General features: G+C 35.3%; 1 protein-coding gene across 8 annotated transcripts in view; it reads right to left on the bottom strand.

Annotated features, from left to right (window-relative positions):
• LOC143240121 (NAB transcription cofactor mab-10-like) overlaps nucleotides 1–16258 on the bottom strand; it is a 185443-nt gene that overhangs the window by 95519 nt on the left and 73666 nt on the right. For all 8 annotated transcript variants that reach the window (XM_076482033.1, XM_076482037.1, XM_076482038.1 and 5 more), the window contains one exon: nucleotides 2781–2918. In XM_076482033.1, the coding sequence (XP_076338148.1) occupies nucleotides 2781–2918 (138 nt within the window). The remainder of the gene's footprint in view (nucleotides 1–2780; nucleotides 2919–16258) is intronic.

Below are 16258 nucleotides of genomic sequence, written 5' to 3'. Positions count from 1 at the left end.
ATTGTTATTGTGTTTCACAAAGCTAAACATTCCGTATTAAATACTCATCAGTGCATAACTTAAACACCAACACGTCTTCCCTTCATTGTTATTGTGTTTCACAAAGCTAAACATTCCGTATTAAATACTCATCAGTGCATAACTTAAACACCAACACGTCTTCCCTTCATTGTTATTGTGTTTCACAAAGCTAAACATTCCGTATTAAATACTCATCAGTGCATAACTTAAACACCAACACGTCTTCCCTTCATTGTTATTGTGTTTCACAAAGCTAAACATTCCGTATTAAATACTCATCAGTGCATAACGTAAACACCAACACGTCTTCCCTTCATTGTTATTGTGTTTCACAAAGCTAAACATTCCGTATTAAATACTCATCAGTACATAACTTAAACACCAACACGTCTTCCCTTCATTGTTATTGTGTTTCACATAGCTAAACATTCCGTATTAAATACTCATCAGTGCATAACTTAAACACCAACACGTCTTTCCTTCATTGTTATTGTGTTTCACAAAGCTAAACATTCCGTATTAAATACTCATCAGTACATAACTTAAACACCAACACGTCTTCCCTTAAACATTGTTATTGTGTTTCACAAAGCTTAAACATAGCTCCGTATTAAATACTCATCAGTACATAACTTAAACACCAACACGTCTTCCCTTCATTGTTATTGTGTTTCACATAGCTAAACATTTCGTATTAAATACTCATCAGTACATAACTTAAACACCAACACGTCTTCCCTTCATTGTTATTGTGTTTCACAAAGCTAAACATTCCGTATTAAATACTCATCAGTGCATAACTTAAACACCAACACGTCTTCCCTTCATTGTTATTGTGTTTCACAAAGCTAAACATTCCGTATTAAATACTCATCAGTGCATAACTTAAACACCAACACGTCTTCCCTTCATTGTTATTGTGTTTCACAAAGCTAAACATTCCGTATTAAATACTCATCAGTGCATAACTTAAACACCAACACGTCTTCCCTTCATTGTTATTGTGTTTCACAAAGCTAAACATTCCGTATTAAATACTCATCAGTGCATAACTTAAACACCAACACGTCTTCCCTTCATTGTTATTGTGTTTCACAAAGCTAAACATTCCGTATTAAATACTCATCAGTGCATAACTTAAACACCAACACGTCTTCCCTTCATTGTTATTGTGTTTCACAAAGCTAAACATTCCGTATTAAATACTCATCAGTACATAACTTAAACACCAACACGTCTTCCCTTCATTGTTATTGTGTTTCACAAAGCTAAACATTCCGTATTAAATACTCATCAGTACATAACTTAAACACCAACACGTCTTCCCTTCATTGTTATTGTGTTTCACAAAGCTAAACATTTTAGTTTTAAGCACATCTCACCACACGGTTTATAGGGCGTGTAGAGACACGTATGTAGGGGGAGTTCAAGGGGTTTATCCGAATCCTCTGTTTTTGTGGTGTAAAAAATAAAGAATTGTGCTTATATAGTCACAGCCCAGCTGTTTATGGTAGTTAACAATTTGGATGTTTATGAATTTTATGTGAACAGTCAGGAAATTGTTCAAGTTATATTTCAAGGTAAATTGCGTCCAAACTTAATCCTCGTATCAGCTATTTTTAAACTATTTTTTAGGGTAGGAAGATAGTAGTATTAGCATGCTCTGTATACTGATTGTGGTTCGCCAAATTCGTGTTGGTTTTGATCTCGCAAATTAGAGACCCTTTCAAACGCTCTACTTATGGGCCAACTGCATATCGTTTTTAGTTATAAGTAACGTTTTTTTAATCGTTTACTAAAGCAGTGCCTCATAATATAACGGTTAGTCCTTGAGGTTAGAAATGTAACCACAAAGCAAATCACTCAAATCCTATAAAGATCAAACAACTTAGTTTAAAATAACTCTACATAGAATACCTTTTTCTCAGAAACAAAAAAGTACTTTATACAGCATATTTCAGATAAATTCACAGAGCTGTTTAGAAATGACTAGTTAATGAAGAAACGCCATTTAAAAGTTGTGTCAAACTAGCTTGATTGAAAGTCGAAGAGTCAATGCACTACGTTTTTACTTAGGAGTAGATGGGAGATCAGCTATGACAAATTTTTAATATCCAGAGTGTTCTAAGCACTTTCTCCTTGATGAAGTTTATAGATTTTATTCAGCAATGCACGTTTGTTTGTTTTTCCTATGTAAGGATGCCTGCCATGCAATCTGAAAAATCTCTCTCTTTTTCTACACCTAGCATCCATTATTTGCAATCTACGGTAATCGCAATTTTGTTTTTGATTGTTTTTCTACTTGACAGTTATTGAATGTCGAAAATGTTGCATCAATCAACAGCAGGGGTACTACTAACAACTTCTATTCTCACAGATAGCATCTGAACGGAAATCGGGACCAATTAAGGTTCATAAGCGTATAAACTCTAGCTTTGAAATTGCTTCGTAAGCTTTAAAATTTCACTTTGCAGTAATATAAATGTTTGCCTCTCTATTACATTGCTAAGTTTTTCATAAAATAGAGAAACAATAAAGTCAAAGAGATTATGAAACTTACAGCGACACCTGTGTATTTCAAACTGTTACTGCAGAAGCTAACGACGGTAAAACTGTTAATTTTGTTACATACATATATATTACTATTGTTCCTGTACGAACAATGTAACTAATGGAACTTAATTCATTTGTACAGATGCAGATAAAATTTGTATAAACGCCTTTGAAAAACGCAAAAGAATGGAAAATGGTTCACTCACCAGGATTGTTCACCCATTCTTGTAGTGCCTTCTGAAGACGTCGCACATGCAATGGTTTACTAGCCATCCCAACTAAAGCCATTATTTCCAAAAACTCCTCCTCTCCGGCCTCACAAAGCTGTTGGACATCGTCTCCACCTAGCCAAAGATACTCAGAATTGTTACTAGAGGATAAATATTTTACTCGGACAACACATTAAGCTTCCAACCATTGTTCCAAGAATACTGTTCTATAAGTTGTCATTTATTGTTCTAACAATACTGTTATAAAAGTTGCCATTTATTGTTCTAACAATACTGTTATAAAAGTTGCCATTTATTGTTCTAACAATACTGTTCCACAATTTATAACTATTGTTCTAACAATACTGTTCAATAAGTTATAATCATTGTTCTAACAATACTGTTCAATAAGTTATAATCATTGTTTTAACAATACTGTTCAATAAGTTATAATCATTGTTCTAACAATACTGTTCAATAAGTTATAATCATTGTTTTAACAATACTGTTCAATAAGTTATAATCATTGTTTTAACAATACTGTTCAATAAGTTATAATCATTGTTCTAACAATACTGTTCAATAAGTTATAATCTTTGTTCTAACAATACTGTTCAATAAGTTATAATCATTGTTCTAACAATACTGTTCAATAAGTTATAATCATTGTTCTAACAAAAATGCTCAATAAGTTATAATCATTGTTCTAACAAAAATGCTCAATAAGTTATAATCATTGTTGTAATCGTGATTCGTTTTCACTTCCAGTATTGTACTTTAATTTAAAGAAGTATTCTCTTAGTCCCTTTTAATTACAAATTTATAGACAAATAGCCTGAATTATTTACGTAACAGTTTCTATTTGTCACTTAGTCTTTGAAGATACTTTTTTCATAGTTTCAGGGATTCTCTTGTCATTACGGTAAACTAATGACAGTTCTGTTCTCCTTCATCTAAAATATTAAATCTTTATTCCATGATACTGTCCATTTTTTTACATAAAACTTTCATTATCTTTACAAATACTGTGCATTTCCGAAAGAGTACAAGTTCCGGGAAACAAAGTGAACTCCGTCCTTTCCACAGTCAATCAATTTTATTAGGTATAATACATATATAATGGTTGCAAAATCTGTAACATACATACACATATATATAACAATAGCATACAAAAATTCCTTAGGCCAGCAGTATATTTTTTCTGCTTAAGTTCAGTTGTCAACTGTGTTTACAACGTACTACAGTACTCTACGAATACATAATACTGTATTAAAGCGAGGTTCCTTTTAAACATCTGCGGCCCAGCATAGCCACGTGGTTAAGGCACTCGAGGGTCGCAGGTTCTAATCCCTGTCACATCAAACATGCTTGCCCTTTTAGTCGAGGAGGCGTTATAATGTTACGCTCAACCCCACTGTTCATTGGTAAAACAGTAGCCCAAGAGTAGGCGGTGGGTGGTGATGACTGGCTATTTTCCCTCTAGTCTTACACTACTAAATTAAGGGCGGCTAGCGCAGTTAGCACTCGTGTAGCTGTGCGTGAAATTCAAAATAAACCTCCACATATTAAGCATCTTTTCATTATAAGAACTCGTGTGAATTGTGCTCATTGTGGAAGTGGATTTATAACCATTCAATAATACGAATATTTCGAATTCAATTTCGACTCTTAAGTATCAACACAAATAACCCAGAAATTATTTACAGGCGATGACTTTTACACGAACGCAAACTAAAAGTGTTATAATATTTAAATATTTTCTATTAACTGTTAATAAAAACACATTAAAGCATTTACATTCTATTGGCAATTACCAAGCTAAAGCAGTGATGTAAAAATATAAAAAATAATATGTTTACCAAATAAATCTTTACTGAGGTAAAAATTAGATTACAGACCTCTCTCGTAATGGTCAAAAGATTTAGTCTAACTTAAAGCAGTACGGCTTCAAACGTACAGAATGACAAATTTGACACACCAAAGCGTAAATACGGCCGTCTAACGTTTTCTGTAAATGTATTGCATTTCTTATACATCTATTTGTTTACTTAACAATCGAATATTCAGTTTTTTAGCAGAACATCCAGTGACAAACACGTACAAATGATACAACTTTTACAAGTGCGTTTCTCCAATAAACCTAAAGCACCAACTCACAATTTATTACCACTCGACACGAGATACTATAAACCACACGCAGAACATCGAGACACTCACGAAATAAAAGCACACGCCCAAGCAATTATATCAAAACGAGTTATAATCATACCTTTCTTCTCCAGACTCATCAGTACTAAAGATGCTACTCCACAGAACATAGGTAAATAGACAGAAAGAGAGGAGAGAGAAAAGCGAACAGTAACCGCAACTCTTCTGTAACCATTCGCTTTTTTTCCCTCCACCTAAACTAACGGTAATTACCAAATAACATTAGAATATCGTGTTCACAGCTACTTCAGTGAAACAGTAAATCCAATGGATAAAGTACACCAGTTAAATGTGAAATCGATAAACATAAAATTTGGAGGACTACATTACTCGCTCGCGTATGAACACGGCAGTAAACATGTGAACTATAATTAACAGCATTAATGAGTTGCGCGTTAGACATCAAGAGATCACACCGTCCATTTAACCCTTACAAATGTATGTATAACTACTTTTGGTGAAAAGTAACCTTCTCAAACTTTCCGACAACAAAAACAACAAATCTTATACTTCAGCCTGTTAAGTAAGTCACGTGCTTTTAACAAAGTTGATGAAACAGACTTGAGCTTTTAAATTGTCCCTTAATGTCAGATATAACCACTTTGTTCATTATTTACTTTGTACTTTATTTCAGTGTGAGGAATGGTTTGTCTAGACCATATCTTCGACTTTTAAATTGTCCCTTAATGTCAGATATAGCCAGTTTGTTCATTATTCACTTTGTACTTTATTTCAATGTGAGGAATGGTTTGTCTAGACCATACCTTCGACTTTTAAATTGTCCCTTAATGTCAGATATAACCAGTTTGTTCATTATTTACTTTGTACTTTATTTCAGTGTGAGGAATGGTTTGTCTAGACCATACCTTGGACTTTTAAATTGTCCCTTAATGTCAGATATAACCAGTTTGTTCATTATTTACTTTGTACTTTATTTCAGTGTGAGGAATGGTTTGTCTGGACCATACCTTGTTTAACTAGTTTTGTGTCTGAGATTAACAAGTCACAAACAGATGCTACGTAGCGTATCTAGTTCAATTTGTATGTGAACACTTGAGAGGAGACTTACACTAGTGTTGATTATTTTGTCAACATCGCTGGGTATTATTGACTGAGATGTTGTAGGCATGTTAAATGTAACTGTAGTTTCATTTTCCTTTTTATTCACTTTTAGAACCCCTCCCCTTCCCTCCAGTGGCTCAGTAGTAAATCTGCAGGCTTAAAACACTATGAATCAGGTTTTTATACCTCCGGTGGCCCGAACATGAATAGCCCATTGTATAGCTTATAAACAACCAAACCAATATATTTTTTATATTGGACTGTGATAGACAAGTAACTTCCAGCACAATATTCTAAAGCAAGAAGGACCAACAAAAAACAAGCTACTACGAGGAAAAAGCACAAAACAAAATAATCCGAACGTTTTCAGAAAGTAGACATTCTTTCGTCAGTATTAAATGGCAGAACCTGGACTTTTCTTCATCCTGAAGAAGGAATGCCCATTGTTTCAAAAGTTATTAGGACTCTATTTCCAGACCAATTAATTTCGATAATGTATAGTTTTCTCTAATTCTTTACTTTTTTCATCTTCATGTTGAAAAGTGTTATTTCTAATCGTGCCTCCTAGTAGCACAGAGGTACGTCTGTGGACTTACAAGTCTAGAAATCGGGTTTCGATACTCGTGGAGGACAGAGCACAGATAGCCCATTGTGTAGCTTTGAGCTTAACTTCAAATCAAACAAACAAATTTCTCATCGTATTTTGTTGAATTCGACTCTCTGTCACGTATTTGTAAAACCAACATTTGAAAAAGTGGCTTATTTAATGTTATTATATTACCCTTACTGTTTCTTCTTGTTTGGTTCGGTCAATAAATTAAATACAGGTTAATCACAAAGACTGTCAAGATGGACCCGAGTAAAGTAAAATATTTTTTCTCAATCTTTCTTCTAGATTTTCTGGGTCTTTCACAGGATCTAACTGTTCAGACAAAGAATTGGACTTGTTAAAAATGATCTAATACCTTAAAGTTTCTAATAAAATCTGCAACTTACTCACAGGAGTCACGGAACCTTTTAAACCCATGACAAGTTAAGCAATGTTTTATATAGCAGAAAATATATACATATCAAAATAAGGAATTTCAAAGTATTATGTTAATACGAGAAACGAAACGACCATTAGAAACAAGGATAAAAAAGTATAAAAGAGTTTGTAAAAAGATAGGAATGTACAAACCATCTATAGCCTATCATGTAATGGAAAACGATCATATCGTTATGGTACATCCAGGTAAAACAGAAATTAACCTTACAGCAATGGGATAGATCCGTATAATAACAGGAGGTTAACAAGATGTTTATTGTGAAGTAGTTGTGAACCTCTGAGTATTTGACGTGAGAACAAAACTAAGAGAATTAGTACAAAGTAAAATAAACGCTAAGAATTTCATTCATTCATTACAAAAACACAATGTGTGTACCTGCTTTACAAACATGATGTCTTCACTTCCATTGTATCTTCAACTGATTAGGCCGGTAACATTTACCGCACTGTTTAAACTCACAATTAATGTAGGATTTACCCAAAGCAACCAGGAATGCCTGTGTGACTGGTCATTCTCATTCAACCATATACGAGGTCTGTTCAAAAAATACGCGGACTGTTTGAATTGCGCGGCTCCAGATGATTCCAGAGGAATCCACTTGGTGTCGCTAGGTTCGCACAGATCAGCTGATTACGACGCCATTTCCCGATTGCAGATATCTTCATTTGTGTATTAGCTACGCGGTTTTAAGTGAAGTGCGATTTTTTCGTTTGGCGGATTTCAGAATGAATGACCTGAAGGAGCAACGATTTGCTGTGAAATTTTGTGTTAAACTTGGAAAATCTGCGACTGAAACTTTTGCTATGCTTAACACGGCTTACGGTGATGTTGCTATAAAGCGTACGGCATGTTTCAAGTGGCATGACCGTTTTAAGGATGATCGACAGTCCATTGAAGATGATGAGCATCCTGGACGTCCTTCCACGTCAACTGACGACCCACACGTCGACAAAATCAACACCCTGGTGCGGGCAAATCGACGTCTGACTGTCAGGGAGCTTGCTGAAGAGTGTGGGATATCAGTTGGATCTTGTTACGAGATTTTGACCGAAAAATTGAAGATGCACCGCGTTGCTGCGAAATTTGTGCCTCAGAACTCGTGAGTCTTTGGCCAAACACTCGATCACTGTTCTTCCCCACCCCCCGTACTCACCTGACCTTGCTCCTTGCGATTTTTTCTTGTTCCTCAAACTCAAAAGACCCTTGAAAGGAAGAAGATTTGAGACGATTCCCGAGATTAAGGCAAATGCGACGAAGGAGATGGAGGACATTACAAAAGAAGCGTACCAAGACTGTTTCAACAAGTGGAAACACCGTTGGGATAAGTGTGTGCATTGGGGAGGAGAGTACTTTGAAGGGGTCCCAGACCTGTAACTTCTAAATAAAGTACATTTTGTTTTATGACGTCAGTCCGCGTATTTTTTAACAGCCCTCGTAGAAGGCATTTATTCGAAATGCTACCTGAACTACCATTAAAGGGCATTGCTTTGTACATTCTTGCACAACATGAATTATTCAATCTTGCCTTCCATGGTAGAACAGGTGTGACCTCAATAGAATGACAAAGACCAAAGACAAGTAGAACTACATCAACTTAAAGAGTTTCTTGACAACGTGTTATAGGAACACACGCACCATACACAACAAACTTTGATTAATATCATATTATCATTGGTTAAAGAGTGGCCAAAGAGCTAGCGATGGATGGCGATCGCTGTCTTCTCTCTAGTCTTCCACTGCTAAATTAGGAATGGATAGTGCAGATGTAGCTTTGCACAAAATTGGAACAAAACCATATAATAAGGCGTTAGAACCCTTATATAAAGGACTGTAATTAAACAGCAACATCTTTACCCTTAACAAAAATGCCTATACTCACTCTAAGTTGTTTAACAAAGAAAAATTCAGATATAATTATATAAAAATACCCTTTAATAATGGTATCTAGAGGTATACTAAGTGAATTATACTAAATAAGAACTAATCCTATTTCAAGAAGCAACAGAAGTAGCTAATTGTAGAAAATAACAACACGAAGAAATCAAAATTGGCAATTGCATCCTAATAAAAACAAAACATGTATGAATACTAAGATAAGCCCAGTAAAACTATACAATACAACAACAAAAGCAGGTGAACCTTTTAACATTAAATACAAAGCATCTACACAAGTGTTTTTATCTGTTTGTACACTGTAAAAGTTTTGTATATTTTGTTCACGACGTTCCACTTGATGCTAAGTAAACCTTGTCAAACTTTGTGAATAAAATATACAAAAGTTTCGCAATGTACAACGGAAAACAAAACTTATGGGTATTTTAAAAATGTAGTTCTTTTAAGTGTTTAATTAACAAATAAACTCCAGCTAGGTGGTTAAGGCACTCGACTCGTAATCTGAGGGTCGCGGGTTCGAATCCCGATCGCACCAAACATGCTCGCCCTTTCAGCCGTGGGGACGTTATGATATTACGATCAATCCCACTATTCATTGGTAAAAGAGTAGCCCAAGAGTTGGCGGTGGGTAGTGATAACTAGCTGCCTTCCCTCTAGTCTTACACTACTAAATTAGAGACGGCTAGCGCAGACAGCCCTCGTGTAGTTTTGCGCGAAATTCAAAACAAACCAAACTTCTTCACGACGTATTTTGATAGATAGGGGCACGAACAACCTATGTATTTATAATTAATTTGTTTTTTATACTTACAAGTGTCAAATATGTTGATTAATAAGAATACTCAAAAAGGTGCGATAATTAATTCATATTTTATAAAATCGCGTGAAAATACTCGTAAATATACTTTATCTATTTCAAATAGCAAACTAAGCGTAAATTTTCTTTCTAAATCTCTGTTAAACAGTTTACTTCACAGTAAATTGTCACTAATTCATTTAAACTTTGTAAGTTTGTTTGCTTTTTGAATTTCGCGCAAAGCTACACAAGGGCTATCTACGCTAAATGTCCCTATTTTAGCAGTGTAAGACTAGAGGAAAGGCAACTAGTCATCACCACCCACCACAAACTCTTGGGCCACAAAAGAATAATGGGATAGGCCGCCACATTATGACGCCCCCACATCTGTAAGGACGAGCATGTTGGGGCGACAGGGATTCGAATCCGCGACCCGCAGAGTAGGAATTGAACGCCTTAACCCACCTGGCCATGCCGGACCAACTTTGCAAGACCTTCGAATTTCACACATGTGAATAAGTATTAAGTATTCAGCGAACCAGTTGGCTGAACAATATTCCACATTTTCAGATGATTGCTATTCATTTACTGAGGGTTTTATTATAAATAAATATATTTTGCATATAGTTACTGTTTCGCTTTATAATTTATTTCGGACGAAGGTCGACTTATTCATATAGCCGATAATTTTAATTTGAAAGTTAACTGAATTTCAATTAGTATCAAATTTAGAATATTTGCCAACAAGAGTGCACACACAGGTTTCTTTTTTAACATAAATATATTCTAATATACAAAGAAATACAAATATTTAATACAAACAATTATATATATATATAAAATTACAAGCTTACAAACAATATTCAGTCTTCTATCTGGTTTGTCCAGGTCTGCAAGGCACAAATTACTTTTATGTTGATGCACAGGTACACTTTACTTGACGGGAATGCTAGCTAGCTCTATTCTTGTTTGGCCTAACGCGGTTTACATGCTCACTTTTTACCGACGAAAATACCTAATGTTTCCGTGGAAATACTTACGTCCGAAATTAACTCTCTGAACTTGAACGATTCGTAATGTTCGAAATATATAAACGTTCCTGGTCAAATCCTACAGTTTTGCAATTAATAAGCGTTAACACTCCTACGAAAAGACGTTTCTAGTCCTGATTTCTCTAAGCCCGTTCCCCTGGCTGTGGTTTCGCTAGATAGTAGATAGGGACAGTGTGAATCTCGTTAATCCATTCATTAATGGATTTAAATGGCAATTTCATTTAAATACAAAATTATTAGCCTAATATTAATAACCTTTCAAGTTGCTCTGGGGCCTATTAGGCCCCACTTTTCGTAGCAGTGTTAATCACAATTACAGCTTCTGAGGCTTTTGGTATCTTGACTGTTACTGACCAATGATATATTCTGTTTTATCTCTCGGTACGTCTATTTATATAGTTTAAAGCGAGATTCTCGAATGTTCAACAATGTTCGAAGACACACTAGCGTTTTCGTAAAATAAATATAATGTTGATTCTTATTCTTGAGAATCTTTTACAAAGTTAGAGAACAGTGGGGACTTGCGCAATACACGTCCAGCAATATACGACACAAGCATCAAACTGAAACAAATGTAAGTATTAAAATAAACCTAAAACAGTAAATACGTTACAATACCAAGATACTACATAGCGCTAGGTGACTCACGAATGCTTTAATTATAAACTTTATTTGTTTACTTCAGCGCCAACCTACAAAACGGGCTATTAACGCTCTATCCTCCGATGGAATCAAACACTGAATTTAAGCATTGTAAATCTGTGAACTTACCACTAACCCACCCGAGGGGATCCTTTAAAAAAGAAAAAAAAAAGTTTGTTAAAGAGTTTCTTTATTCAATAGAAGGTAAAACAAAGTCACAGATAATATTTAATATTTTCCAAGGACACAATATTTTTAAGGGTAGGTTACCACATAGTACAGACGCAGGTATCTGTCACATTGTAATATCTACCAGTCATGTGAAAACAATTACAGGACGCATATACCAAATAGAGTCTTGTGGTACTAATAATTAAAATATTTTATATTAACTAATCACAATAACACCAAACATAATGTGATGCCTAGACGCACAGTACAGGTTTGAGTACGTTAACATAAAAAGATTTCAGTATGCAAAGTAAGAAATAACTTGATAACCACAAAAATGTATCAGAAACGGAATGTATCAGAACTACATTTTTGCGTTCTTATGTTTTATGGTTTCTCCAAAAATAGGTTGTGTTTGGTAAAAGCATGTGGCAGTTCTTTCCGATGCAAAATATTCATACAATCAAGATTATACAGATGTGTTCAGATAGATAATTTGGCTTTTAAAGTGAGATATGCCTTATACTTAATGGTAATGTAAAGCAAAGGAATATTGATCAACCTGTGGTACCAGAATAATACAGAATTATATCCATAATAATTCATATCCCAGTCACCATAAGCAAGGTACAGTGTCTAAATTATAATAGTTGAGAATCCATGAACATTATGGCAAAAGAATCCACGTGACTCCGGCAACGGTACATAATTAAGAATGATCTCTATCTAAAAAAGCGATACAAACTACTTTTAAAACAAAAATATTTCAATAGTCGCATAACTCAAGCAACTGGAGAACAAAAAAGAAAATTCGTGGTATTTTGTATGAATGCATACCAGTCAGGTAGCTTGAAACCCAGGATTATTTATTGCAAACACAAAATGCATAATTTACTATTTTCAGCGGGAAACAATTTTCCATAAAACTTCACTTAATATTTCATTCCAGGTCATTTAAAAATCGGGCTTAAACTTATCTTTTGTAGGGACGTATACAGTGATTTAAAACAGTATTTCTAAAACAATGACGTTTATAAAGCAATACAGTTGGCCCGGCATGGCCAGGTAGGTAGTTTAAGGCGTTCGACTCCCCGTCACACCAAGCATGCTCGCCCTTTCAGCCGTTGAAGCGTTATAAAGTGACGGTCAATCTCACTATTCGTTGGTAAAAGAGTAGCCCAAAAGTTGGCGACGGGTGGTGATGAATAGCTGCCTTCCTTCTAGTCTTACATTGCTAAATCAGGGACGGCTAGTGCAGATAGCTCTTGTGTAGCTTTGCGCGAAATTCAAAACAAAGAAAAAACAAAAGACTGGAGCACTCATCAACTGGTAAAACATATCACTGTTACAGAAGTAGTAACTGCTATTAAAAACACAAAAAACAAAGCTCCTGGAGAAGATGGTATTCAAGCTATCCTCCTAAAACAAGGCACTCAGAGATTATATGAACACCTAACAGCGTTATTTAATCTCTCACTATCAGCTGGATATATCCCCGTTTCTTGGGAAGGAAGCAATAATATTAATGTTCCAGAAAGAAGGAAAGTCAGCGAATAAACCAAACAACTACCGCCCGATTAGCTTAACCAGTTGTATTGGCAAAGTATTAGAGATGATAATTAGTAATCGTCTGTCAGTTTACTTAGAAGAAAATTCAAAATTACCAGAAATTCAAAACGGATTTCGAAAACCGCCAAACTACAGACCACCTGATTCGACTTACAGAATCAATTACCGACAGCTTCAACAAAAAAAGAATGCACTGTAGCTTGCTTTCTCGACATTGAGAAAGCATTTGACACAGTGTGGCATAACGGCTTAAGACATAGATTGCTTGAAATGGCATTACCCCAGGAAACTATTCGCTGGCTGTCCAACTTCCTGGATAACAGAATGTGTAAAGTAAATGTAAATGGGGCCCACTCAGGGTCCTTTTCACCCGAAGCAGGAGTCCCGCAGGGAGGGGTTGTTAGCCCTATATTATTTATCATGTACGTGAGTAATATGCCTCTGTCGGACCTAAATTTAGGTTATGCATCGCAGTTCGCTGACGATGTAGCAGTCTGGAAAAGTGCCCCCACCCGTCAATAGCAGCAACGAACCTACAACCAGTCCTAAATAACATCGAAGAATACTGCCAGAAATACAGAATCAAAGTTAATATTCCAAAACCCAAGTCATAGTATTCAGCAGACTGAATAAGCTGAAAAAGATCCACCAAAACTCTATATGAATGGATCACTTTTACTGACTGCTACTTCTGCTAAATTTCTAGGTCTAACCTATGACTCAAAATTAACGTGGCTACCACATATTAAAAATGTACTGATACGAATCTGAAAAGAGCAAACTATGCAAGAAGTCTTTCAGGTAAAATCCAAGGAACATCACCAGACAACATACTTAAAATCTACAAAACGTACATTAGACCAACAATAGAATATGCATCACCTGCCTGGATTAACATAGCACCCACACATGTACAGAAACTTCAACGTATACAAACTTCTGTACTAACTTCAGCATACAAAGTACCACGTAGCACCTCAACCACATTCATGCACAAGTATGCAAACATAGATACAATAGCTGAAAGACTCTTGCATAATTCTCTAAAATACTTCAATAAGAATTGGCACAAAATGACTTAATGTGTGATCTCGACAGATATCACGTACATGATGTAAATGGTACTAAATACCTCCCCTTTAACATATATTTAAGAAATGTAACACAAGCTGGCCACTATGCACTAGACACTTAGTCCTTGTTTCTTTTATTTTATAATTATTATTTTCTTTTTTTTAATCATTATTATTATTTTATTTTTTCTTCTTTTGAATTATTATTCAAGTATTGAATAATAATAATTATTATTACTTTCTTTTCTGTGTGAGTGTTTGTGTTACTACAAGTAGTAGTAGCATTCTCTCAATCGAGAAAAAGGAGAAAAAATACAAAAAAAATATATATATATATGAAAATACAAAAAAAAAAATTAAATGGAAAAAAAAAACAAAAAAAAAAAACTCCTTGTTCGTCCATGCATGGACTGAGCCCTGAAATTGACCTGAGTATGATGTTATACTTTACTCTGGCCCAAAGCTTTAAAAAAAACCAAAAAAAAAAAACCCCTAAAGACAGACGCTATAATCGTTCGGGAGGGAGGAAGAGGTCAAATGTACCTGACCCTCCTGGGTATTTAACAACATCAATACCCAAATACCCACACAGTCAAACTTCTGTGACGTCACATTTCACAATGCACTAAACAAAACCCCAAACCCAAATGCTGCAATTGTGGGAAGGAACATACGGCTAACTATAAAGGATGCCAAAAATATAAATCCATTAAAACACACTTGTATGAAATTAAAAATCCCAACACGAACAAGCCGCCACCACCACCTTGAAAACAATCATCAAACCCACACTACCTACCACTCCAGCACCAGAAAACACAACTACACAAACAAACACCTATGCCGCAGTGGTCAAGACATAATCACTCCGACAGGAAAAACCATCACTAAGTAAAGACGAATCACCCAAACCACCTCAAGACACACAACCAACCACGCAAACGACGATTGAAACCACACTGACATCTGCCATTACTTCCACCTTCTGGGAAATTATGGCAGAATATACAAACCTTACCAATACCAACAGTCTCACAGACATAATTATTAAAATCATTTTGAAAAACATCCATAAATTCCTGCCGCAAATTTTAACCTCCATCGTTAACTCCTTTAAACATGGATAACTTTACAGTACTACACATCAATATCCAGGGTGCTCTTGCTTCCAAGAAACATGAGATTGAAGATACAACAAACTCCTTACAACCTGATGTTATTATAATTAGTGAAACTGCCCTCTATAACTACCATCTATTCAAATTAAGAGGTTACTCCATTATCAAACATGACAGGATGGATACTAGAGATCCCAGCAGAGGAATTTTATTATTGTACAGGACTGAACTTACAGTTCAGGAACTTAACCTACCTTCCTCTAACGAATCCGTAGTTATCAACATAAAAACGTATAATCATACTGACGTCACTGTGGCGGGCAAATACTGCTCGCCTGGTACAGTGTAAGATGCAAATCTTTTGTATTCACCGTATAATAACAATCCCAATCTAATCATTACAAGATATTTAAATAGTAAACATACAGCATTCTACTGTCGAAGTACAAACGAAAACGGCAAGATACTTTATCAATTTCTGGATGAAACTAACTTAATTTTATTAAACGATGCAACACCGACACATATCTCGTACGCACATGGCACCAGTGAAATACTGGACCTATGCCTGTGTTCGTATAATATGAGTCGCAAATTTGTAAACTTTCATGTTGGTCACGATTTGGACAGTGACCACCTCCCAGTTTGGTGTATCTTCAATCTCACCCCCCCACTTAAACAAAATTAAAGTTAAAGATCAACTGAGTTATAACAAAGCTAATTGGCCATTTTTTCAAACTATCTTAAATCAAACCTTACCTCCCGAAGTACTACATTTTGCCGCGGATGCATCAGATATAGATGTGTATTGTCATATCATCTCTGTGTGTCTAAAACATGCA

Source organism: Tachypleus tridentatus, chromosome 13 (genome assembly GCF_004210375.1).
Source record: "Tachypleus tridentatus isolate NWPU-2018 chromosome 13, ASM421037v1, whole genome shotgun sequence".
NCBI lineage: Eukaryota > Metazoa > Arthropoda > Merostomata > Xiphosura > Limulidae > Tachypleus > Tachypleus tridentatus.
The sequence above is the reverse complement of the archived record's forward strand: the minus strand, read 5'-3'. Positions and strand labels throughout refer to the sequence as shown.